Source organism: Echinops telfairi, unplaced genomic scaffold (assembly GCF_000313985.2).
Source record: "Echinops telfairi isolate 266 unplaced genomic scaffold, ASM31398v2 ScPeMD7_70;HRSCAF=299, whole genome shotgun sequence".
Lineage (NCBI taxonomy): Eukaryota > Metazoa > Chordata > Mammalia > Afrosoricida > Tenrecidae > Echinops > Echinops telfairi.
This window is the reverse complement of record NW_022103968.1, coordinates 42,994,586-43,022,159: the sequence shown is the minus strand read 5'-3', so window position 1 is coordinate 43,022,159 and position 27,574 is coordinate 42,994,586. Positions and strand designations below refer to the sequence as shown.

The window sequence follows — 27,574 nt, the reverse complement described above, 5'->3', positions numbered from 1 at the left end:
GGGGGCAAGAAGGAATGGAGAAAAAAAGAAGGAGCTGATCCCAAGGGCTCAATGGAAATAAGTATGTAGAAAAGAACAATGGCAATATTTGTACAAATACTTTGTATTCAATTGATATGTGGATTATAACAAGAGTTGTAAGAGCCCCCAATAAAATGATTTTAAAAATTAATAATAAGCCACTCAAAGTCACTCTGAATTCTTATCTTACCATTTACAAATTATGTAATCTTGTAATTATTTCCTCACCATCTCAGTTTCTTCCTTTGTAAGATTGAGACAAATATGAATATTTGTCTGATCACCAAACCCAAACCTAACTCACTGCCCCCGAAGGATGCTCACTCACAGCTACCCCATAGGAGTTTCCGAAGCTATGTAGTTGAAATTCACTGATTTAAATCCTTATCAAGTCTGGAATATACTAAGTGCTTAACATATATTACCAATTGTCGTTATTAATTACTAATGTATTTTCAATTAATAAAATTTTAAGTAAAATAAGATTATATTTACATAAGACTTTAACATGTAAAGTGCTTTCATATGCTTTTGTCAATTGCATTAATAATTATAATAACATATTCTGTTTTAACAAAATACATTTGAATTTTCCAGATTCGTTAGGATTTGGGTTGTTTTGATCACTTTATCATTTTAATTAACTGGTAAACTAAAAGTATTATCAATGCATCATCAATTTTCAAAGAAGTAGGACAAGGCAGTGAGTACAAATAAGGCTTCGCTTCATGATTTAGAAATCTGTGGGGTTTGCATATTGTTCTGGCTATCATTATTTTAGTATCAAAATAAATGTTGTCCATTACAATTTCTTGGTTATTAAGATTTTTCATAAGTAAGGCTTACACTATATCTTTTAGCAAATAGATACTCCATCTTTAATGAACAGGGAGATAAACCTACATTAATAAGCATCTTAGGCTATTATAGGATTACTAAAGCTTTTAAATTCTAGAGACAGCGTAAGGATAGAAATGCGTGAACACTAATTATAAAAGAGGCCGCTCTGAAACGCTGAAACCAGTCCCCAATGGCAGGATGAGTTTACTTTAATTTTCGCTGTCGTTGCATTTGGAAAGGGAGAATCCAGATCCTATAACCTGATCTGAATCTCTAATTTGACAACACAAATAAATCCATGTGAACCTAAGCTGCCTGAGGAGGGGGACGGGAGTAAAATTCTCACCTTTCCCAGCCTCCCCCCATGAACACACATCTGAAGGCAAGACAAGGGTGTGTGTGCAAAATACAAAGTATGCTAATTATGAACCGTGTTTATATCAATACTTTGTCTGCAACCACGTCTTATACTACAACAGATGACAGAAGCAGAAGTTGATTTAAACAAGGTGCAGGAGCAAATGTATCCCTTAGTTTAAGAGTAATTCCTATAGCATTTCTTTCCACAGAGCAGTATCATTAAGAAAATATATTAAAGTTATATATATATATATAAATGTGCCTACTAAGTGCTCTTGTCCTGTTGCTACCTAGTAGATTCCAACTCATAGCAACTCTTACAACTGCCAGAGGAGAACTGCCTCACAGTTTTCGAGGCTGAAATTTTTACAGAGACAGACTATCAGACCTGTTGGACTCAAGCATTTGATCTTTCAGTTACCCCACAGGCACTTAATCCCAGTACCAGGGGCCCCTGGCGTGCTCTCCTCAAACCCAGGGTTATCCAGTCAATGCTAGCACAGGTTGACCCTCTTGTGGGTTTCCGAGGCTGTAAATCTTTCTGGGAATAGAGGCTGGTGGATTTAAACAGCCAACCTTGTGGTTAACACTCCAGTGCTTCTCCAATAGCAACACATCCCAAACTACAACTTAATTGCAGCAGTTCTTATCAAATTTCCAATTTATCAATGGGAGAGAGCATGCCTTGTGCATGCCTCGTATATGTGAACTGAACCCAAACTATTGACATAATTAGTTCTCCACAATAATGATATGCTCTCCTTTGATGAAGGAGATGACACTGCCTGCCTGTCCCTAGGCAGACACGTGCTGTGCATATTAAAATACGCGAGCCGCGTCCCTTCACTTTCTTCTCCTTGGATTCAATTACACATATTTTCAAGGAGGTGTAGTGTGTACTCCTGAAGCAAGTCTATGATGCAATGTAGTCATTAGAAACCACCTGTTTTTTAAATACAAATCAAAATTCTAGTGAATAGCACAAATTAATCAGGAGAGAGATTCTTACCATATATACTCGAGTACAGCTGACCCGAATATCAGCCGAGGTACCTAATTTTACCACAAAAACTGCACTGAAAAATGTGCTAAAACTCAGCTTATACACGAGTATACACAGTATATTGATTCTTTTATTGTATGGTCTTTTTTACTGTAGTCCACATTAAAAAACCACACACACATATGCATTCTCTCTCTCTCTCATACAAACACACATTTAAAAATGAATACTACTGCATACAATGCACTCTGAAATAATACAAATACTGGCAATGGCCCCCTGAATGGCCTTTATCACCCTCTCATCTTTTTAAACTGAGAGTTTAGAAAGTACTCTAGGGGTCTGCTCTCTCACGTACTGTCATTGACTCAGTTCTGAACATTGCAACCATGTAGGACAAAGTAGAACCGCCCATGTGAGTTCCGGAGACCCTAACTCTTAAAAGAAGGAAATAGCCTCATCTTTCTCCCTTAAAAAAAAAAGTTATAATGACCTCAAGAGTCCCACTTTTTTGAATGATTGGAGTGTCTTCAAAAATCTTGATCCAATATCTTCCAATCCTTGCTAACTTACTTTTCCTATGGAAAAGCTAAAATCATCTCTGCATTTCAAACGTCCTCTTTTTACTTGAGTATATTGAGCCACCTTATGCAGTGGCATGGCTGCATCTCTTCAATTGTCTCCGGCTCTTTCCTCAACCAGCTGGGAATCAAATTGACCAGTGTTTGGCTCTTGGACATGATTTGGGAAATAATAATCATGTCAACTGGCAGCAGGAGGACAATATAACATTGTGTTGGCAGAATATATTGCTTGTGATAATCACAAAGCTGAAGTTTAAAGAATGTCATGCCCTTTCTTTCTAAAAGTTAATGAAACCATGTCAAAAGGACTTGTAATGTAAAAATGCTGTTACTGGAAAAGACTGTCAAATTGGTGACGATCAGTCCTCAAAGGTGCCTCTGTTGTTGTCTATAGCATGCTTTCTTTGATGTGCATTTAATGTTATAAAACACGCTTGTATCATATCACCAACAGTTCTCTTTCACCTAGAATAGTTCATTTTACCTAGAATCTGTTTTTGTAGCATCTCCACGATGCTGAGCTCTACATCATAGCCCAAGAGGTTGGATGCCTAGAAAGAAATCTCATTGAACTAAACACAAAGTCATTGCTCTTGAGGCCAAGAAAGTAATGTATCATCTAATGCAAAAGAAAATAAAGAATTATCAGCCAACCACATGGAATACAAATGGAGACTCCATATTTTCACACTTTGACACAACTACCCACTTGAATGCCTTGAGATAAATAAAAGTTTCACAACCTCATTAGCTAGATTCTCCCAGGAATTTACTGCCCCATGCTGAAAACCTGCTCCATTTAATGAGTAAATATGAAATTTTAAAATCTCAAGTATTAAAGTAAAACCTATAAATCTTCATTAAATTGTGCATAAATGCTTTCATGTAGTTTGGTTTTATTTCAGTACTTAATCAATTTGTCAAACTCTGCCCTTTTGGAGATTAAAGTCTCTATCAGACACAAGTGTGACACTTACATTGCACCAAAACTTTTCTCTGGGACTGAATTCGTAGGAAGGTAAGGTTCCGTGTTCCTGTTTTAGAACGTTCTTTGCTGCTGTTATATGTCATTTCAATCATAGTGACCCTAGGTATAACAGAGCAGAGCAGAACAGAACTGCCCGGACCTGCATCATGCTCACAATTGTGTTTGGACCCATTTTTGCATGCAGCCTCTGTGTCAATCGATCTTGTTGAGGGTCTTCATCTTTTTTACTGCCTCTCGACTTTACCAAGCACAAGGATCTCTGATGGCTGGGCTGGTAAGGTTAGGATATCAGCCAAAGTCCGTCAATTGCTCCTCGAGAGATAAAACTCTTTGCAAAATATAATCTGCCTGACACTCATATAACTTCGTGTGTTTTTCTGAAAATTTTGTGTTTTTTAAGATTAGTGATTTTTGTGATATTTTTCCCCATACCATTCTCTGGACATTTGGCCATCTCTAATTTTCTTGGCTCTCTTAAACCAGCTGGGAATCAAAGTGAACAGTGTTTGGCTCTTGGCCATTATTTGGGGAATAATAATTATGCCAATGGGCAGCAGGTGGACAATATAGCATTGTGTTGGCGGAATCTGTTGTCTGTGATTACCACAAGGCTGAAGTTTAAAGAATATCACGCCCTTTCTTTTTACCCCCTTTATTTCTTAAAGTTTTTTGTTGTTTTTTTTTGCCATTTTTGTTTCTTTACGAAAATAAATATGTCCAGACAAGCCACAGTGTGGGCTGGCAAGCAGCGGGGGCGGAGGCCGCGCCGCGACACTTGTGCTGACCTTCCTGGCTCCCTCACTGAGCCTTTAGGTCCAAACACCTCCACCCCCAGTCCACCTGAGGGCTCCCAGAGGAGCTCCTGTCCTGGAGATGGGGCCATGATGCCCACCCACGTTGGCTGCAAACTCTGAGTGGCTCAAGCCTGCGCGTAGTAGGGACTGGAAGCGCCAGCCGAGGCCAGACTCAGACCCGTTTCTATTTTACCACCAGGGAAAAAAGCACTGTAGACAAGGTAGACAATGTCCGGCTTAAGCTGTTCGTCACCAGATGGCTATATTTCTTAAAGTTAATGAACCTACTATATTCAAGTGACTTGTAATGTAAAAATGGGTATAGGCCAGGAATACTACGAAACATTACACTGGACAATATTGCAGGACCAAATCCTAGCAGACACTGGATAATCCACCCCAAGAAAGAATTATCCAGTCCACACTGTCTATCGTGTTGAGGATGAGACACCTTTGTAGGGACCTGACATCACCATCACTAGTTGCCTTTGAATTGTCTGACTCATAGTGACACCGTAGTAATGAGCAGAGCTGTGATCCACCAAGCGTTCAGTGGCTGCATTTTCAGACATACCATAAGACTGTCAGGACATTCTTCTGAGGTGTCTCTAGGTAGACTTGAGTCTTCATCCTTTGGGTTCTCATTTGAGCACGTTAAACTTTTGCGTCACCCAGGTTCTTCTTTATGTGGTTAGACGTATAAATGTTTCAAATATTATCTAAAAGCTTATAAAATAAGCTGATAAATACATTGTTTCGGATATAATTTATATAGGGAGGAAATTGGCAGTAACCTAAAAAAATCTGGAAGAAAATTCAGAATCAATCAAGGAAAGTCGCTTGGTCGTTATATGATTTTAAGCGGGCTAATTCCTTAGTACTCTGTACTAATCAGAAATTCCTTCGGTAGTTAGACAGTCAATCATATAAAATTGCCATTTTAGTAAAACAAAAACCGGTCCAATGTTGGAAGTCTCATATGGTTCAATCTAATAAAGTGTATTCGTTTTACATGCTTCATTTTGTCTTATATAGTAGCATTGTTAGAAAACAAAGCTTCAGTAAAGGACAATATGACAGTTTTATTAACTATGGAGATAAAAGGGAAATTATATAAATAACCATATGTGTTACATTTTGCTATCCTAAGGAACAATATGACAGGGTATTTTTGGTTTTGAGCAATGTTTATTTGGTTGTTGGTAGCGTGCATGCTTTTTAAAGGAAGAAACACTTTCCTGTAACTTTCATAATTTCTTTATGTTGCTGGCCAGTGCAATCCATTGAAAGCAGAAGCTAGAAAAATGTGCCCTATACAATGCAGTCATTTCTAAGGCCATTAATTTTAGATGGTGTCTTTGTGTTTTAAAATAGAGGTGTGGGTAAGTCCATCATCAACAATTACAAAATATTTCTCATAGTTCTTTTCCTTACACTCCTTCCTTGCACCTCTTTCCTCGGCACGTGGTCTGGTCACTTCAAAACACTTAAAAATGTTTTCAAAAGGCAAACAGTATAAATCCTATTCTTCATCATGAATGTGATTGTTCGAATAGGTGTCATCTCATAAATTGCGGAGGAAAAACAAGCACCTCCCTTAGAGATGTCTCTTAGATTTATCTGCCTCCACGTCTGTGAGCAAAGGGCCCGTGCTTACCAAGACCAATCCTCAGGAAAATAATTTCCAGTACAAGTTACATTTTACAAAATTCTGGCATTTTGGAAAGCCAAATTTCCTAGCATAATAAACACATTGTGCTGCAAAAATACTTCAAGGTCATTTTAAGGTAACAACAAAAAAAACTTAGACAAATTGATGAGGACCTACTTAGAGATCCAATGTGTCCTATTTTCCAAGTGCTTGAACTGAAAGTAATGAGTGTTTTTAATTGTTTTTGGAAACTTCATCATCCTCTTCCAAGATCATTGCAACCATTACAATTCAATATGCCCCGCCATTAACTTTATCTTGCCTAAAATGTTTACACAGGTTCTGAATAGTAGAATGACTGCCTTTGCATTATACCCTTACATGTTTGCTATATTAAGGAATAGGTAAGTTGCATGAAGTAAGAAAGAAAGTTTGTAAAGTCAAATGATACTTTCGACGCATGCATGCACCGGGGTAAACTTGTGTGATGCACACAGATGACTGGAAGCAGCAGCCTTGTTCACATTCTATGATATTTCATCTCTCTCAAATAACAATTTAGAGATGTAAATTAATATGGTGTATTTTGTCCATTGTATCAAAATTATTTATGCTACTGTTTTAGGTCATTATTTAAAAAACCATTTATTTCTAAAAGGATTCATGAGGGAAATATTAGTATAACATTTTCCAGTTTCAAAGCAACTCTGTAATTTTCTAATGGCATTTTACTGAAAGCCTTAGCTCATTATCATATCTAAATGTCACATTGCAAAGCGAAAACTGTATGTATAATGATGAAAATGAAAAATGCTGTTTCAAAAGCTAATTTATTTAACTGCTAAGAGTTATCACAATGCACCTCAAGCAAGGCTGCAAGATTTTTGTTGCAAATATTTTGAATAAAGTATGCACTGGCAGCAATACTTTCAGATTCTAAGGGGAAAGAAATATCACTTGATGACCTTTGTTAAATCTTGTCACTCCAAGATTCTATGATTCTGTTTCCCGTTGACACCACAAAGATGTCTTCATTGTGTATTTAGGTCAAAGCATCGTTTATATAAACAATACCTGCAACAAAGGGCTCACACCATTGTGCGGCTGGTGTACAACTGGGCGGTTTGTCATTGTGCTGTCCATAGGGTTTTGGGATGAGTGTAACCAACTAGAAGCACCTAACAATTCTGAAGGAATGCCTGCTAGCACTATTCACATCATACACAGTTTAGAAGCCTAAGGATAAATACAGAAAATATTTAAAGATTGTCAATTGTACAGTCAGAAACAGGCCTGGTAGCGTTAGGGTAATTGTTCAAGGTCACGTGAAGCGAGCTCAATTCTCCCGACTCCTGGGTAAAATCCCTTTCACGCTGTGAATGAACATGACCTGGCTACGGGAAGGCTTTCAGAACTGAACATCACTCTGTTCTCCCTAGATTTGATGGCCCGTGGATGGGCGATCCCGTTAGGGAAAGGAGAATTCAAACTGCCGGATGCGATCTTCATTCCAAAGAGAGACACTGCTTTCCTGGGAGAACATTTAGGTAAGTTACCCAAAGATTTTTCTCTTTTTAATCAAAATACCAAAGGATATACTAAGTATTCTTCCCTACTGCTTTTGAATAAGAATTTCGCCACTGGCAAGTCTTGGATGTCAGCATGTGGCAAAGACACGTACACAGTGGACGTCCATTTTCTATTCACAAGTGGTCACATCTCAACAGGGAACCCAATTACCCTTGCGATTTAAAGAGCGTCATGTGTGTGGAGAGTAAATGCCACACATTGGCAACCAGTACCGCCATGGTGGTAAAGGATCACCCTTCCACGTCCGAAGAAAGAAACGGAGTCACAGAACTAAACTGCTCCTCCATTGCCAACCGACCAAGTCAGCAGCACTCGGGATTTTCCATGCTGTTTTGTCTGTCCAGGCCTCTGTCAATTAGAAAAGGTTGCATGCTCGGGCAAACTGGGATTCACCTTTAGGTTTTTGCTGCCTGGGGAGTCATGAAGATAAGCACTTGAGAAAAGACATTAGCAAATGGCCTTTGAGCGTTTCTGTTTTTCTATTAAAGGAACAGAAGAAAAGGGGTGGGGGAAAGATTATGTGAGGCCAAGTAGCTTTTACCCTGAATATCTTCTGTCTCTCTCCCTCCCGCTCTCTCTTTTTCCTTAAACTTAGAAAGTCACCAAATCAGTTTCATGACACTTGAAAGAAACATTGACCCTGATGCTCTTTGTGGTCCCGAGAAGCCCACTGAAGTACTTCTCTGACAGGTGGCCTTAGAGACTGGTATGTACCATTGCACACATGATGACATGCACTGAAATTTAAAAAGCAGAAAACTCTTGGAAGGCTGGAAGCCAGCTTATTAGTTCAGGGCCAAATGCTGCAACTTCTTCAAGTATCCTTTGGGGAAAATCATTTTTACTGCCCACAGAATGGACCGTCCTCGGACTACTCAACCGAGGTGTGGTCAGCAAGTTCTAATTCTGGTTTGAGGGCAAGTTTGCAATGCGATTCTCAGTGTTCTTTCGATTTAACTGGCATATAGTTTCCATTTTGGAACAGGATATTGCTCATTTGAATTCTTTCCATCGGGAGGGAAGAAAACAATTTTCCATGCTCATTTCCCTGAGAATTGCTTAGATCAAAACCAAGTTGTTTTAAGTAAATTGTTGATAAGATTGTGGGAATACTATGATCTTTAAAATGCCTGAGAGGAAAACATTCCTGAGAAAAGGCCAGCATTTCAATATTCCAAAGAGTCACCCCTTGTGTGCTTCAGTGGGTATTTAAAACCCTGTGTATGCTAGATGCGGGATGACCCAGGGGTATTTCTGATGATTTTACCACACAACACAGACCTTGGTCCTGATTTGCATAGCCTTGTGTGCTTTGAGATGCATTTGATGAGTGGATTTTCAAAGGCTTGCACAATGCCTTTGGTTCCCTGTGCATGCCAACGAGCACAGCGCAACCTCTCCCATGACAGGCACAGCGAACAACCAAAGGGTTGTCTCTGCTAATGAAAAGCAATGAGAGAACATCTTCTCTGGCTGTCACATTGTGTCAAACAACAGGGCTCAGCCCCAAAAGTGATGTGGAAAATATTTGATACATTAAAATGTTATTTTATCAATGCATGTCTAAATGGAAGCGGGCTTTAAATCAATGAGGACATGAAGACTAATTATAGGAACAGACATAAAATTTTTATTTCAACAATAACACTAAAAGGCCAGTAAGGGGCCACACGCCCTTCTAGTTCTTGCCAAAAATCAAGGGAAATAAGATGTGGAGAGTTTAAGGCACTTCCTTATGTAGGGGTGACAAGGGAGGGCCATCCCTGGTACCTCTGATGTTTTGAGTCATCCTTCATTCTGTTTTCCTGCTTTGACAATAAGGAAGTCCCTACCATAGTTGAGATGTAGTCAAGTAATATGGCCCTTCTAGCCATAATTCCTTATGTGGTGCATTTTAATTCTACACTCTAGGCCTGTGGCTACAATTCCATTTGGGGGGGAGTTCTCTGCTATATTAATGGGCAGGGTTAACATGGAATTAAGTCCTGACTGTAATAGAGTTTGTGATCTGGGCCCTACCCTTTGATTTGTGAAGGGTATGGTCTAGCACACCTCTGTTAAAGCCATCGCTCTGTGTGTAAGAACCATCATGGACACAGAGAGAATGTCTGGGGCCATCTGAAGACCACGTTGGGGATCGCTGCCTGAAGTCGTGGAGGCCAAGACCACAGGTCCCAGAGACCAAGGCACATAGACTCAGAAGAGCAGGGTCAAGGCTATGTGGTACCTTCTCTTCTGCCGGAGACTATGGGGCTGTGAAATAGAGTGACAGGCTGGTTTCTTAGCCTATGGTGGCAAAAGCACCATGTGGTGATCACCACATGGCTGAGAGGCTGAGGACCAGAGAGAGAGACTTGGCTGCTGGCTGAGGAGAGATGTTGCCGGGACCAATGACTGTATCCTTACTGTTTCCTAATCCTGAGTTGTGACGACCCCTTACTTAATAAACCCCCTTAATCGTGAGTATTGTCTGTGCGGCCACAGCAATGAATCATCAAGCTCCGCGTAGAAGCAGAGTGCTATGGGAGGGACCGTTGATGTCAGAACAGGGTAAAGAAGAATGGCGGTTGGTGACATCTAGGACACTGTCTCTTGGCTATTGGGAAGCCAGAAGAGGTCAGCTATGGCCCCCCACACCCTTTATTGCGGCTCATTGCCTTCGAGTCAATTCTGACTCATAGCAACCCGATAGGGCTGCGTAGAACTGCCCCTGTGAGTTGCCGAGATTGTAACTCTTTACAGGAGGAGAAAGCCTTGTTTTTCCCTGTGGAGCCGCTAGTGGTTGTGAACTGCTGACCTTGCAGCAGCCCAATGTATAACCACTATGCAACTTATTTCTTGAATTGTTTTCGTTGTTAGTTACTGTCAAGTAGATTCTGATTCCCAGTGTCTCCATGAAATGCAGGCTATAATCTTTGGAATGTTTGTCTTTTGAGACACAGTTGGGTGGGTTTGAATGGCCAACTGTTTGAGTAGTACATATTCCAGCACTTAAGCATTTGCACCATGAAGGGACTTCATTTGCTAAAGGGTGTATATGCATATGAAGAAGCAAATGACATAGTGATGTTAGTACATGAGAAAGTATAGGGCAGCGGTTCTCAACCTGTGGGTTGCAACCCCTTTAGGGGTCAAACAACCCTTTCACAGAGTCGGCCAATTCATAATAGTAACAAAAATACAGTTATGAAGTAGCAACCAAAATATTTGTATGGCTAGGGGTCACCAAAACATGAGGAACTATATTAAAGGTTTGTGGCATTAGGAAGGTTGAGAAACACTGCTATAGAGTCTTTAAATTTGTATGAATGCCAAGTAATGTTGTATATTTAAAAATATGACCATGTTATATAGAAGCTTTCCAAAAATATTGAATAGAAAAAAAGTTGCTCGTAAAGAATAATACTGAGCACCATCAACTTAGATCACGATTAAATACATTCAGAAATCTGTGTTCATAGAGCTGATCACGGTTCCAACTGGATTGCTTTGCTAAAGATCTCTTTGGGGCAGCAGGCTAGAGCCTAAGGTACGGAAACCAAATGATACAATATGCTGTACCCATTTTCTATGGTTGACATGACATCTAATAATTTGGAAATCACAATAGAGGGGACCAACTTAAAGATGTTTTGTTCTTTGGTGTTCTTTCTCATTTTTATTCTTTGATAAGTGCGTGAGATCTTATCTTTAGATGTACCATGAATAGAATCAACAAGGACACAACTTAAATCCATTTGGAACGTTATTTTCATCCATCCATGCCTCCACTAAAATGATGTTTTTGACAAATCTTTTATGTAATTTTTGGCTTTTCATCCAGAAAGAACCATTTATATTATAACTACTGAAGACAGTATTCATTATTGAAGACATCAATGATAGTACAACTTGAAAACATTTCATTTTTAAAGGTTTATATTCATACATTGGATATACTAAGATTAATAAAAAGGAATGTATTTTTTTTGCTTGATAGTTCAGATGGGTTATGTTTCTTAAAAGACGAGGCAGATATAAGAAGACAGGACTTAACACAGAAACAGCTATTTCACAGTGTCCATAATAATTTATTCTTAGAAATACATGGTGAAAAAGAAGCATTTCAGCCTTTCTACTAGGCTGTAAGGTTCTTAGAATTAGAACATTTGTTTCCTGTTTGCTATGCACATTATAAAGTACAAGCTTGGCTCATCAGATGTAATTTCTAAATGTTTGTTAAATGAATGATAACATAGACTCAAAGGAAAAGAATGTGTACCTTTCTCACCCTTGTTACTTCTTACTCAAAATAAGGTTTAATGATCCTTAACTATGATCTCATGTTTGTCTCTTCTAGTATCTTTGTAATTATAACTTAACACTTTAAAAAGAGAAGCCCTTAGTGGATAATTCACAGTAATCAAGAGATGCTTAACAAAGCCAAAAAGGTAACGTTTCTGTCAAGAATAATTTTCTTTGCAGGAAACATATCTTTCCAGACAGGCTGGAGTCATAAACCCAACAGCAGAGGAGGTCTGCAAATTAGAATACAACTTTCAAACCACTCTTTCTAGACCTGCCCCCATGTCAATGATTAGTGATTTTTGCCCCCTCCTTAGGATGTTCTGTACATTTTGTGGAATCATTCTGCCACTTGTGCTAATTATGTTCATAGCTAATGAATTTCTTAAACATGAGTTTAAATACAATGAATAGTTGATAATCAAATTTATGCATCAAATAGCAGTTTTTAAACCTTCAAATTATAGTTATTTATTGTCATTTCTTATTCCATATCCACAATTAAATTCCCTTAAAAATTGTAAGGGTATTTAAAAATTCATAGAATTATGCAATATTAAAAAATCTATTCATGGATTTGAAAAAGAAAATGTACTAAAATTAACTCATCTTAACTAGTTATAAGATGCCTAACAAATGTACAAATGTACTTGACACAATTGATGTATGTATAGGTGGTGATGAGTTGTGTGAGCCCAATAAAATGATTTAAAAAACCAAAAGCCAACAACAAAAGGATGGCAGAACAGGATCATTTTGAGGCACTAAAAAGGGTAAGATCAGCTTGAAAACAGCCCCTCGTTGAACAGCATGGACTCTGCTCGAAGTGAAACCCGGGCGCACGTCAACTACATCAAATTCACGGTGAAGCTTGAGTGGAAGAATGGGGAAATTCTTTGTGCTTTCTAAAAGGGCTATGGGAAATGCCCCCACATAAGTCAATTTACAAATGAATAAACTATTTTGAGAAAGGATGAAATTATATTGAACAAGAAGCCCTTAAAAGCCGACCATTCACTTCCATTTGCAAAGAAAGAATTTTGTTTGTACCTTAAGAGGGTCCATAAAAAACAGAAATTATATCTAACACTATATATATATTTCGGTTGGTGCTGTCCACACAATCCTGACTGAAAAATTAAAGTTGAGCAAACTCTTTGCTTGATAGGTATCAAACTGCTTTGCCCAGATGAGCTGCAGATAAGAGCAAAGCATTCACTGGAAAGTTTAAACTAGTAGGGTCAAGATCTTGAAGCAATGCTCGGAAGAATTCTAACAGATAAAACATGGCTTTACCAATATAGTTCTGAAGACAACACATAATCAGAGCAAGGTTGGCCAAGAGGTGGAGTGGACTAGGCAAGATCAAAAGTCTTGGTAAAAGTTTTTGGAGATGCCCATGGCATTTTGCTTGTTGTCTTTCTAAAAGGCCAGAGAAAGGGTCAGAGAACGGTGGCATGTGCTAATTATGAGTGTTTTGAAGATGTTAGCCAAAAGTTTAGCAGAAAAACACCCTGGAAAAGTTCACCAGAATCCTTCCCCACCACAATAATGCTCTTTCTTATTCCTTTCATTAAACAAGGGCCATTTTTAAAGTGTTTTGATGGAAAATCATTGGGCTTCCATCCACCTTAGTCCTGCTTTGGCTCCTTCTATTTCTTTTTGTTTCCTAATATTAAAAATATCTTAAAGGGGACCCATTTCTCATCATAAATAATATTTAAAAAAAAGAGACTGCAATGAGATGGTTACATTTCCAGGATCCTCAGCTCTTCAGGAATGAACTAAATGGCCGATATCATTGCTTACAAAAATGTTTGGACTTGGATGGAGCTCATGTTGAGAAATAAAGGTCATATTTTTATCTTTTAATTCTAAGTTTTTGAAGTCCCACCATATTTTACTGGGTTTGGGGTGAACGTTTACACAGCAGTTTGGGTTCGAACTCACAGCACTAGTTACATTCTCCACAGTGTGAGCCCATTCTCATTATGTCTATCCTACTTTGTCAGTTTTCACTCAGATATTTCCTTGCCCCCTCACATTCTCTTCTTTGATTTAATCCTTTGTTTTTTCTTTTTTATTTTGTTTTGTGATATAAGTGATTGCTTTATAACAGGACAATATTTATGAGAGATATTTATTGATTTGTTATTTCTCAAGACTCTGTTAATTAAATATGATTGTTGTTTTAGGAAATATTTGTATAGATAGCCCCTAGATTAGGTTTAATTTCATGATATATTACAATAAGACTATTTTATTTTTAAGAATGAGGACTTCTTGCTCAGGTTAAATTAGTTTTGCAACATAGAGAAAGAATAATCGTAAATCCAACCATATATCAGGTGGTCTAGGGTGCATTTATAATGATTACCTCTGTCAATATTATCATTCACATTTAAATTCTCTTAGATTACAACCACCTTCCATCAATCTCAAAAACAGCCTTGCAGAGGTGAGGTAACTGGGAGGGAGAGATCACGTCAGACCACGACAGACATGAAGCAGAACCTGAGCTTCTGGTCTTGCTCGGGGGTCATGTTTGGTACATGGATGAATTATCTTCCATGTAAAGGATTTTTACCACACCCATATTCTAATTTTCTGAATCTGGATTTCAGTGAAGTTGATATCCTTACTCCCTATAGTTGAAGTATGTGAAAGTGGCCAGAATTCATGAGATGAGGAACGGTTACCTATAAAAGTAACAATTCACAGAGTAGGATATTATGAATTCACAATTACTTTCCCATCACTGATCAACTTGGAGCATAAGACTGGTCTTGACTTGGGGTTGATAAATAGGATAGGAGTTACATAAACAGCTACTTTAGAAGAACCTCTCTAAAGATGAATAGAAAAACAGAAACAGATCAAAGCAGCAAGAGTAGACTAATTTTAAGGACTCCCCCCCACCCCCAGTAACTCCAATAAGATCTTAGGTGGGTTTTTGACATTACTACCAGTTAGCAATTATATGTATAATATACATAGTAATATTTATAATGAGATGACAAATAGACAAAGTGACAGACACACTAGTGAGACACTTAATCACATATATGTGAAATATATATATACAGACACATATAAGAAAAACTATGCTTATATAAATGAGAAATCTGAGTTTTTATATAGCAACAACAATAAAATACTTCTACAGAGATAAAGTCCACCAGTAACAAAGGGAAGTTTCACAACTTATATATCAGATGACAAAGATCCTGAAATGACCAATTCTGCCATTTCAGTGTCACTAGTACTAGCTAATATCAGAAGCTAAAGTCTACATTTAGCACTGATGTCATATGACCTATTTTGCAAAACCAGAAACATTAATACTAATCACCCACTATCAGTAACACCAAGAACCGTGTGCAGTTCGGTATTAACGTTGCCCAGTACAATATCTGGGCAGACCTTGAGAGAGGCCCTGCCCTGCTGGCATTCAGCCTCAGGGACGTTTTCTGTGGCACTTCAAAGATTAGGAGAAACAAAAGCAAACCAGGTAGAGAAGAAATGGTAACCACCTTTGTACAGCTTTAAAAAATAACATAATTTTATCCGGTCATAGAACTTATTTTGTAACTCTAGATCAAATTTTCCATCTCTGTGGATTTTCAAGGGAAAATAAAGCATTTATTTCCTTTGCTTTTTATCTTACTATAAGACCATGCAACAAAATGCTGGCCTTCAATGATATTTATTATTAAGTTCTGACAATTTGATCCTTCAAGTGTTCTGTATGATATTAAATACTGTTTTACTTAAATTACTATATTGAAGAAATATCTATATTAAAACTTAATTGAGATGAAAATTTTTAAGTAACTTACATTTAAAAAAACAATGTAATTCAGAATTCTGTCAAACTAAAGGTTTGTTTTAAAGAAAATTATCGTTATGATAAAATTTTAATCATGTTACATAAAGCCATGAAAATAAGTTTTCTATTCATTATCTAATATGATACTAAACGTTTGGAGACATCAAGACACAAAGTGAGTAAATGATAGATTCACTGGAAGAAGTATTTCTAGTGTTACTATTTTTCATGCAGTTTGAAAAACATGTATTGAATACAATGATCATTTATTGAGAAATTATCTTCACTGAAAGAAATAAGATTTTCATTTTTTAAAAGAGATTTGGGTTTTCAATTGTCCTTTTTCTTTGTTGAGATGATCTTCACCTCCCCACAAAATAACCAGTTCCTGTGTAGGGAGAAACACACTGAGCATGCACACCTGGCTAGTTTGCTCCTTTCCATACGTCCCTTCCTCCTGTCAATGGGTTGGGCTTTGTCAAGTCCAGCAAAACATTTCATTTCACGTCCATTAAAAAAACTTTAAAAGATGAAGATTATGGTTAGCAGAGAAAAAATGCCACCTACTTTGCTTTAGCTTCTGCGTCCTCGTAAGCTTTATTAGAAACATCATCCAATCCACCAATCAAATGCTTGAAAGAGCTGTAAGAGGAAAATCACAACGATTAGGGAAAAGGCACTACAAAGGAATAACAAGGACAGCCTAGTCAGTGGGTTCCAACCACAAATGTATTCAAACACTTTGGACACATCTTTAGGAAAGATAATAGTGGTATTTGTCCTGCTTAGACGAATATTAGCATGAGGAGAACTGAGAACTCTTCCATCTTGTTCACCTGTCGGACTTCCATTCCCTCGAGCCGGGACTTGTGCATGCATAAGCTTCACCTAGAGAGCTCTTTAAGAATCACCTGAAGCCGTGTTCAAATGTAGATTCTGGTGGAGAATATATTTGCAGTGTCAGCAAGGGGTCAAACTGAATGAACAAGTAGAAATCCCTATGTAGAAACTTAGCTGGAAAAAGCAAACAGGCCAAGATTTAGGTGGTATGAAATCTATAACATATTAATTGATATTCATTACAAAGCTAATACGTCATTTAATTCTCAGTTGAACTAATGAGATTGACTAACTAGTCCAAATTGACTCAATGGCAGTGAGTTTGGTATTCTTTGGACCAACTGTGGCATGTCAAATGTATTTAAATTAATATTTGCTACTATCAGTTACTATTGAATTGATTCTAATTCAAGGTCACTCTACCTATGACAAAGTAGTACTACACCATAGTGTTTCTCAAACATGGAGTCACCATGAGTTGTAACCAACTCAATGGCAATGGATTTTATTTGGTTTGGTTTGCTGGTGTGTATTAATTTGAATGAAAGAAGATCTCAGGCTTTATGTGGTACTTCGGAGTGGGTGTAAACTGCTCGTCTCCTGGCTAGCAGGCAGGCACACATGATCTGTACCATCTGTGGGGTTGGGTGCGGCCTAGTTGAGCCCTGGTGGCCCAGTGTTTAAACCCTTTGCAGCAAAGACCCGGATGGCTGCTCCTGTAAGAACCACCACTTGAGAAACATCTGGGGCGGCTCTGCTCTGTCTTTAAGGACTGCTGGGGGTGGGTGTGGGGGGGCCACCTACAGGCCTTAAGTCGGCATTTTCACATGTAATTCCAATTTATAAATATTTAAAATAAAGTGTAACGTCAGGCATCATTATCCCCACTTAACATTGAAGTAACCCAAATATGCAGAAGATATAAAAATGACTAACCAGTGAGAATTAGAGAAAAAATCAGCATAATTTTAGGAGTAGAGACAGAAACATAAGCATAAACCAGGAAAAGTAGTGCAGCTCTGTAAAGTGAAACTGGACAATACCGACCATACACCCAAACTCTACATAAATATATTTTACATAGCGAGGTCTCATCTATTGCATATAGTTATGCTACAAAACACTATGGATTCAGCAGAGAATGGCCAAAGCAATCTACAAATATACATACTTAAAATCATCCTTGAAAATTTCTGAATTTAACCCAATAAAACTCATGCAAGCTCCATTTGGGTGATAAACGAACAAAAAGGAAAGTCTATGTTCAAAAGTGCAGGCATCCACATAATTTGAGTTCTCACGAACACTCTGTTTCATACCAGGCATCGTTCTACAGACAGCTTGGAAGTGTGAAGACTGGCAGGGATTTTCTACTTGCTCTTCATGTCTGCAAATAGACCCTGCTTGTCCTATCCAAATCACTGGGCATTGAAGATGCGAGCCAATCCCTAGTGATATTGGGGATGTGGGTAGAAAAGTAAAAATGGCTGTGAGAAATTATAACTTTAAACTATTTTAATCTCAATGCCTATAAATGGATTTGTTTTAAAATAATAAGTATAGTCAGATCCTGAAACAGTTAATTGATTTAAATTTAAATCTTGCTTAGTCTAACAAATTTTGTTAGTCAAACAAAAAACATGTATGTTTTTTCTTTGAACACCCGCAGAGAGGAACTTGACACCCCTGGCCAAGTCCATGAGCTTACGATGGCATAGGTGGGCTGAGTAACTGAAATGCTTGACTACACCCCTCCCGGCTGCCCTCATGTGGACACCACCTTCGGGAGACCCCATTATGGCAGAGTAGAACTGAGTACTCTAGAGTCTCCAGTGGCTGAGTTCTCAGTACTAGATACTCGGGCCTTTCCTCTGAGTAGCTCTCAGTGGATTCAAACCACCACGCTTTGGGTTGCATCTCCCAATGGCTCTAGATCAGTAGCTAAACTTAGAAAAATAGCTCTTAGAGAAATTCTTTTATTTTTTAGACTGTCTACTCCATATTTAGTTAGGTTTCTTTTTCTTCTCTTTTCTTTTTTTAAAAATCATTTTATTAGGGACTCATACGACTCTTATCACAATCCATACATACATCAATTGTGTAAAGCACATTCATTGCCCTCATCATTCTCAAAACATTTCCTCTCCACTTAAGCCCCAGGCATCAGGTCCTCATTTTCCACTTCCTCCCCGCTCCCCCTCCCCCCTCCCTCAAGAGCCCTTGATAATTTATAAATTGTTATTTTGTCATATCTTGCCCTGCCCAACGTCTCCCTTCACCCACTTTTCTGTTGTCCATCCCCCAGGGAGGAGGTCACATATAGATCCTTGTAATTGGTTTCCTCTTTCCAACCCACTCTCCCTCTACCTGCCCAGTATCGCCACTCACACCACTGGTCCTGAAGGGATCATCCGCCCTGGATTCCCTGTATTTCCAGTTCCTATCTGCACCAGTGTACATCCTCTGGTCTAGCCAGACTTGCAAGGTAGAATTCGCTTCATGATAGTGGAGGGAGGGAGGAAGCATTTAGGAACTAGAGGAAAGTTGCATTTTTCATCGTTGCTACATCACACCCTGTCTGGCTCGTCTCCTCCCTGAGACCCCTCTGCAAGGGGATCTCCAGTGGCCTACAAATGGGCTTTGGGTCTCCAATCTGCACTCCCCCAAAATTCTCTAAGATGATCCAGGCTGATTCATATTATAAAGTAAACTATAATATTTCTTTTTCTATGAAAACAGAATACCTGATTCATTTTCTGTTTTGTGAATAATAGCAGACTTTAAGCATAGAAAATTTAAGCTATTTGCTCAAGACAATTAAAGTTTTGCAGCACTTCCATTGCTATTCAAGAGTCCTGGTGACATTGTTGCAGGAGAAATATGGGGCTTTCTACTCCTTTAAGGAGCTATAAAGTTTCAGCAAGCTGAAGAAGCACTGGTAGCACTCGCTTGTCTATGTCAGAATATTTGGAAGACATCTACTTGGCCAATTAACTGGAAGACATCCATATTTGTGCCCATTCTATAGGAAGGTGAGTCAAAGAGTGCTCAAACTTTAGAACAGTATAATTGATATAACATGCATGTAAAATTTTTCTTAAGATCATCCAACCACAGTAGCAGCAATACATTGACTGGGAACTACCCGAAGATCAGCCTGGATTCAAAGAGGACATGGCAGAAGGGATAACATTGCTTATGTCGGATGGATCTCTATGGTGACCAGATTTAAAGCAGGACACCATTGACTGGTGGGGGGGGCATTCTTCATTAAAAATTTGATCTATATGGACCAAATAGACAAACAGACCGTTCCCCAGCTTGTCATGCATTATTTCCAAAACTCGGGACTTTTTTAAAACACCAAAAAGTGGGACTGTCCCACCAAAAGCGAGATGTCTGATCACCTTAATCTTGGCTCACAGCAGAAAATACCAGAAATAAGTTTACTTGTGTTTAATTGACGATGTGAAGGCATTTGACTGTGGGGACCACAAGAAACTGTGGGTAACCTTGAAGGGAATGGGAATTCCAGAACACTTCATTGTGCTCATGTAGCACTTGTACTTGGATCCAGAGGCAGGTATGCAAAGAGAACCAGGGAATACGGCATGGTTTAAATCAGGACAGGTGTGCCACAGGGCTGTATCCTCTCATCATGCTTGTTCCGGCTCTATGCTGAGCACATCATCAGAGAAGCATGTGGCGTCAGGGTTGGAGGAAGGCTTAATAACAACTTGTGATATGACAAAGACACAACCTTACTTGCTAAAAGTGAGGAGGACTTAAATACTTGCTGATGAGGATCAAGAACTGTCGCTTTCAGTATGGATTACAATTCAATATAAAGATCGAAATTTTCACAACTAAATCAATAGGTAACACCATGACACATGGAGAAAAGATTGACGCTGTCATGGAAGTAGCAATCAAGAGATTAAAAGATGTATTGCATTAGATCAATCTGCTGCACCAGACCTCTTTAGAGTATAGAAGAGCAAGGATGTTACTCTGAGGACTAAGATGTGCCTGCCCCAGGTCATGGATTCTCCATTGCCTCATCTGCAGGCGACATTTGGAAACCGAATAAGGAAGACAGTAGAAGAATCAATGCATTAGAATTGTGGTGCTGGAGAAGAATCTTGGTAGGACCATCTTGAAATAACAAACCGATCTTTTTTGGAAGAAGCAAGGCCAGAATGTTCCTTAGAAGCAAGGGTGACAGGCATCATCTTACATTCTTTGGACATATGGTCAGGAGAGACCAGTCCGGGAGAAGACCATCTCGCTTGGTAGAGCGGAGTGACAGCAAAGGAGGGGAACGGAATGCCCTTGAGGAGATGGACTGACACTGTGGCTGCGTCAATGGGATTGGGCCCAGGAACAAATGCGAGCACGCACAGGACCGTGCAGGGTAAAGTGGGATTGACAGAGAGGAAAGGAAGAGTATTTTGTAACAAAAAATAAAGAGCCAAAAAGAACTTTAAAAAATTCTGTTACATTTTAAGAAATCATGCTGTTAGAAAAACTTACACTACTTTTAAATTCAAACAGAAAACAAACCAACAAAAACACACCACAAACTTTTCTTGCATTCTCCTGGTTGTGCGTATTTGACCTAAAGCTACTTCTAGTAGGAATTACTGAAGAATCCGGGAGGAAACGAGGACGTCAACTTGAAAAATATGAGGAATTTTATTTTATTTTAGAAGATCTGTTCAGGTCATGGGATTATTTCCACAGGTCACTCTTTGAAAATAGGGCTTTGCGTCTCTATTATCGAATTATGCAAAGGTAAAATCATCTGGACAACTGTGCACCCTTTAAAGGTAGAAATCATCTAACCTTGCTACTGAATTGAAAAGTTACATCGGATTGCGGAAAACCAAAACAAACATCTTAGATCTAATAATTAACTTATTTTATTTTCTATTTTCGGCCTCCTCCTGCCCTGTAACCATCAAAAATGTTGATTGTGTGTGTGTGTGTGTGTGTGTGTGTGTGTGTGTGTGTGTAAATACTTCTTCTTGACTTTTTACAATAGTGGTCTCAGGCGATGTTTGTCCTTTTTGTGACTGCACCCATTCAACTCAGTGTAATTTCCTCCAGACTCACCTGTGCTTTGATGTGATCTGAAGACTCCCTGTTATTCTTTAAATTGGTATAGGGTTCCCCTGTGTGGATGCAACATAATTTGGTTTTCCAGGCGTTTTTTTTTTGTTGACGGGCATTTCATGTGTTTCCGTCTTTTAGCTACAGTGGACACTGCCGCTGCAATCTGCATGGTGTGAATGGATCTATTGGTTTTATGGTGCTTGTTTCTCTTGGATATGTACCCAGTAGCAAGATTGCTAGACTATCCGGTATTTCTTTTAACAAAGTTCTAAGGAAGTGCTGTAGACCATTTCCTACAGGGATTAAAGTCCCCGCAGTGGATGAGGGCTTCAATCTCTGCAGGCCCTGCCAACACTTGTTGCTTCCTGTTCTTTAAACAATTGACTGCTTACATCAAGATTTTTGTTAAATATCAGCCATCGCCAATGACAAGTGTCACATTTTAAAAGAATGAACAATTATTTAAAGTATGATTTCTTCAGGTCCATCAGGTTCCATTATTTAAAAAATGACTTTTTATATAGCAATAAATATCTAATTTTTATAATTTTATTAGTACTAGGTGGAAATAAAGAAAATGGCATGTACTTAGAAAAAGACTTTCTATGACAGAAAATTATTTGGGGAATAAATTTCCTCTGAGTAAAACTTTTCTCCTATTGAATAGTGGTAGTTTTGGGACGTTTATTCATTTTTTCACTTAACTTACACAATTCCTCTTATTATGGAAAAAATTTACAAACAATATAAGAAATTTTAAAAATCACATTATTTCTCTAACCATAAATAACTAGTGGTGACCTCTTTGTGTACTCCCCTTTATTTTGCCCTAAGTTTTTAATAATCGTTTATAGGGTTATAATCCTAAAGTAGCTATGATTAGCATCTTGATTTTTATCTGAATGTTATATCACCAGTGCCTACTTTATTTTTTAAAACTCTATAGGCAATATTTTAACAGCTGAGTAATAACACATTACATGGACATGCACGATTAATTAGCTACCCATCAACCTATTTGCCTATTTGTCTACCTATGCACACAAACATACACATATGTATATTCACAGACATGCACACACACTCTCATACCACGTACATGTTCAGATGGAGGGCGTGTGGTTGCTATATACCAGACATCCATAAGGAGAAGTTTTAAAACATTCCTGGAAAAGTGGAATTATAAAACAATGCAATTTTTCTGTGAAAATCATGAGGCCCCTTGTATTTGTTTCTACTTTATATAATGAATTAAACCTAATAGATTTATTTTCTAGATACAAATAGCCAGACTATAGGTTTAGCTTTTGGAATTGGAACTATATGTCCTTTTAGAAACAAATCCTTATAAGAATACAATACCAGCCAATGAAACATACAATGTTTGAAGCATAAACAAAGGCATCCTGCTAATATTTCAAGTCTCATCAACTGGTAAGTCAATCATCATAATTAACTAGGAGTTTTAATAAATAACTACGTGTGGGTGTTCAAGCCATAGTAATAGGTTCTGTCGTTGTCTGTGTTCCTTTGCACTAAACAATGAATAATTCAGGACATTGTGATAGGTATAAGTGATGCTGTTTCAGAATTGATCACTTTTGGTGAAAGTGTGAACCAATTAGTGTTTCATTTTTCCAATCTTAGACACTGTCAGGACACCTGCTATCTGTACGGACTCAAATCAATCAGGTATTTGGAAAAGTATTACTATAGATATCAAGTGGCTTTTAAAATATTTATTTAGGTCCTATGGCATTTGTTGAGTAATAAAAGAGATGATGTTATGGCTATTCTCTTCTAAAAGAGGTTATAATATGATGTTTGGAAATATTTAACAACTGGATGAGTAGAAACCATAAATTATTAGTATTGATACTAAGTGTATAGGTGACTAGACACAAAACATTCAATTTTTAAAAAACACACTCACACTTATGTGCATTCATAATGTAGTAAAATGTTTAGTTTATCATACACTCTAGACCTAATCTCAGACTAAACGGAGACATTATTGCATAAAAAAGAAATAATTAATGGCATCTCAACAGCAAATATTTGACACACTCACACTATGTGTAAGGAACCTTCCTGTTAATGTTTCTTAGATTTTGAAACTCAACATTAAGGAGTGTTATTAAAGGTTTTAAGCATGCGTCGTAAAATGTTATCAGTAGACTATCTGTACATAAAAGGAAATCAAACAGAAAATCTTTTTTATTATTTCAGGCCGATAATTTAAATATATTTACAAAGGTGGTAGGTTTAAGAGGAGGAAGGAAAAATAAGGAAGAAAGGAATGAAGGAGGGAAGGAGAAAAAAAGTGACAGAATAAGAAACGATGGCCCTATTGTAGCAAGGATGATGATATTCATAGAAAGTTTTCTTGAGAAATAGGAGTTAAAAGGCTGTTCTCATTCTAGGGATGCTGCTGCTTTAAGAACATTAGGTGAGAGTAGCTCAGTGAGTAATAACTTCAGTTATTAGGATGCTTTCATTTGTTAGCAAATACATCATTTGAAGGAAGCTGATTACACAGTGGTATGTCTAAAAAATGTATCCGGTACTTTTGTTCTTCAGTTGTAATTGATGGGACTTCATCTAGAGAGAAATGGGCTTTTAAATTATTAGGGCGACAGTCCAAATGCAGAGACTGCATTACTGGGCTGGTAAAAATAATATTTATATGGCACTTGGAGGCTATTCAGCACTTTTAATATTCATAATCCATGCATTTATTTAATAATATCTATAATCATCTCAATCTTTATGATCCCTATCCTGCTCTTCTGTAAATTTTTTGGAATGATGTCTATAAATACTTAAAATAGAATCTTTTGAAATTCAAAATAGGATTAGGGAGGAACTCTCAAATTTATTTTTAAATAACCACCCCCATTGATTACAGCCTTCAATAACATAATATAATCTAATCATAGCAGCTAAGTATGATAATTTAAAAGGAGTTTAAAAAGTGTTCAATCTTAGAATGGAAACTATCATAAATACTTCCATAACATCTGGCAATACATTTGTCAAGAATTACCTTCATCTTTGCAAACTCTTCTTGCCTAGAAAGGTATTTAGAAGCATAACCCATTTCCCTTTGGTTACCTGAATCTGGGAGAAATCCTTTTAAAAAGGTAGCCATAAAAATAAAGTAGAAAGTTATCATCTCAGGCTCCCTTGCTGTGGTAACTCATAGAGATTCCATAGCATAGATGTCTGAGTACCTGCTTCCAAAAGGCCACACACTTGCCTGTCTGATGAATCAGTTCTCCTCTGCACCCAGGAGGGTGCCCTGATGAATCAGCTCTTCTCTGCACCCAGGAGGGTGCCCTGATGAATCAGTTCTCCCCTGCACCCAGGAGGGTGCCCTCATGAATCAGTTCTCCTCTGCACCCAGGAGGGTGCCACGGGCTGGAATGGACTCAAGAAGCAAAACTCTATTTTGGGACTTTGTTTTCAATTCACTACGAAAAACTGGCTACAATTTAACTATGTGTAATTTATATTATTTCATGTTTATAAGTGTATGCTCTTACAGGTACCATGTTGAAAAATAATGATTGGACTTGGCCTAATGACCAAAGAAACAAAAATTAGGAGATGCTGTCAAAAACTCTATCATTGTACTTCGTTGTTATTTATGAGGAATAAAATGCTGATTTGGGATTAATTTAGGTCCCGTGTCGCAATCTAGCTATATAGTCCATCTCTTCTAGGTTAAGTATTATGAATTTTGTTGGGCTGACTTGGGTGATTATATGAGTCAATAAGATGGTCTGGTTTTGAATTCTAAGAATTCTTTTTTTCTGATTCCAACAGTAATGAGGTTGAAATTCTGGAAGATACTGAAAAAACATCAAAAAATAAATAAAAATTCATAACTTAACAGCCCACTGTTAATTTGACAAATATTTTACAAGGTGGGAATATTATTGTTACAGTATGGATTTGACTTAGACATTGGCTGCACTTATACAATAACTAACTCAATAGCTTACTGCACAAATCATCCAGTGAAGCATGTAAAACACTGCTGGTTATATAGCAGCATCCTACATATTCAAAGGTTAACTGAATATCTCAATCATATTTAGTTTCTAATGAACATTTTAATTAAAATATGTGTTCTAGCCCGGCTGTACCAGAGGATGTACACTGGTACAGATAGGAATTGGAAACACAGGGAATCCAGGACAGATGAAGCCCTCAGGACCAGTGGTGAGAGTGGCGGTACCGGGTGAGGGGAAGATGTGGGAGAAAGGGAGAACTGATTACCAAGCATCTACATATAACTTCCTCCCAGGGGGACGGACAGCGGAGAAGTGGGTGAAGGGTGACATCAGACGGTGTATGACACAATAGTAATACTTTATAAAGGGTTCATGGGTGAGGGAGGAGCGGGGAGGGAGGGGAATAAATGAGGAGCTGATACCAAGGGCTCAAGTAGAAAGCAAATGTTTTGAAAATGATGAGGGAAGCAAATGGATAAAAGTGCTTGACACAATGGATGGATGGATGGATTGTGATAAGAGTTGTATGAGCCCCCAATAAAATGATTAAATTTTGTTTTTCTATTTTTTATACTTGAAACTTTTTGTGGTCAACCACTATAACGTACATTTGGCATTTCAATTGTTGTTATGTATGCATTCCCATGACATGGGGAACACTGTCGATGTTGGATAATGGAGCGCTGGTGACAAAGTGAGTTATACATTGGGCTGCTAAGCACAAGGTCAGCAGATAGAAAGCATCAACCTCTTCGCAGGAGAAAGCTAACGCTTTGGACTCCAGTCAGGAATTACCGTGTAGGAAGCTGAAAAGGGCGAATCTACCTGAACTACCAGTCACTATGAATCCAAATCATATTGTGGGCAGTGAGTTTGGGTTTGGTTTTATATTGGATATGTACCACTATGCATTTTTCTAGAAATTTGCCCATAATCCTTAACAGAAACTCCAATCTGTAATTATAATAATTGCATTTTAACAAAGAGTCTAATAAGACAAACATCTGTGCATAAAAAGAAACAGTTTTTGAGTTTTCCTTTTCCACCCTTACCATCTGACATACAAAATCTTTATATGTAATTTACTCTTCCATGATTACATTCAAGAATCTTTTGTAGGTTAATGCCCCCATAAAGTATGTTTAGAAAATTGTTGCTGGTTTGTGAAGAGATAATCACAGTTTACAAATTTTTATAGCAAATTAAAATTGCTGAGACATCTAAAGGCAAGATGTAGACTCATATTTTTGAACATGGTGAGACAGGAGTTTTGTTGCTGTTTTGTGCCATAGACCTGTCAAAACCATAGATTACTGTCCAATTCACGAGGTAAAAATATTCTGCGTGAAAGTTATCCAAGTTATCCAAAGGAAGGGGATATTAAAAGTACAATACTTTAAATATTACTTTAAAAATAAATATTAAAAGTACAATACTTTAAATATTACAGTCATTCAAAATTTTGTGAAATTTGGAGTGCAACCTTTTAATAAAAACTGATTTGAATTTAGCCATAATTTTATGAGATAAATGCATAGCACTGGCTCCTAATGGAGGATTAATGACGAATTTTAAAGAGAGAATATTTATTCCATTTTGGATAAAAAATAGAAATAGTCTGAGCATGCAAAAATTGCTTGAAAATTGTTTCTTCTC

The 27,574-nt window shown here is 37.8% G+C and overlaps 1 protein-coding gene across 2 annotated transcripts in view; it reads right to left on the bottom strand.

Moving 5' to 3' along the window:
• Window positions 1–27,574, bottom strand: part of PRKG1 (protein kinase cGMP-dependent 1) — a 1,384,334-nt gene that overhangs the window by 107,741 nt on the left and 1,249,019 nt on the right. For both annotated transcript variants that reach the window (XM_004701092.2, XM_004701091.2), the window contains exon 9: window positions 16,512–16,586. In XM_004701092.2, the coding sequence (XP_004701149.1) occupies window positions 16,512–16,586 (75 nt within the window). The remainder of the gene's footprint in view (window positions 1–16,511; window positions 16,587–27,574) is intronic.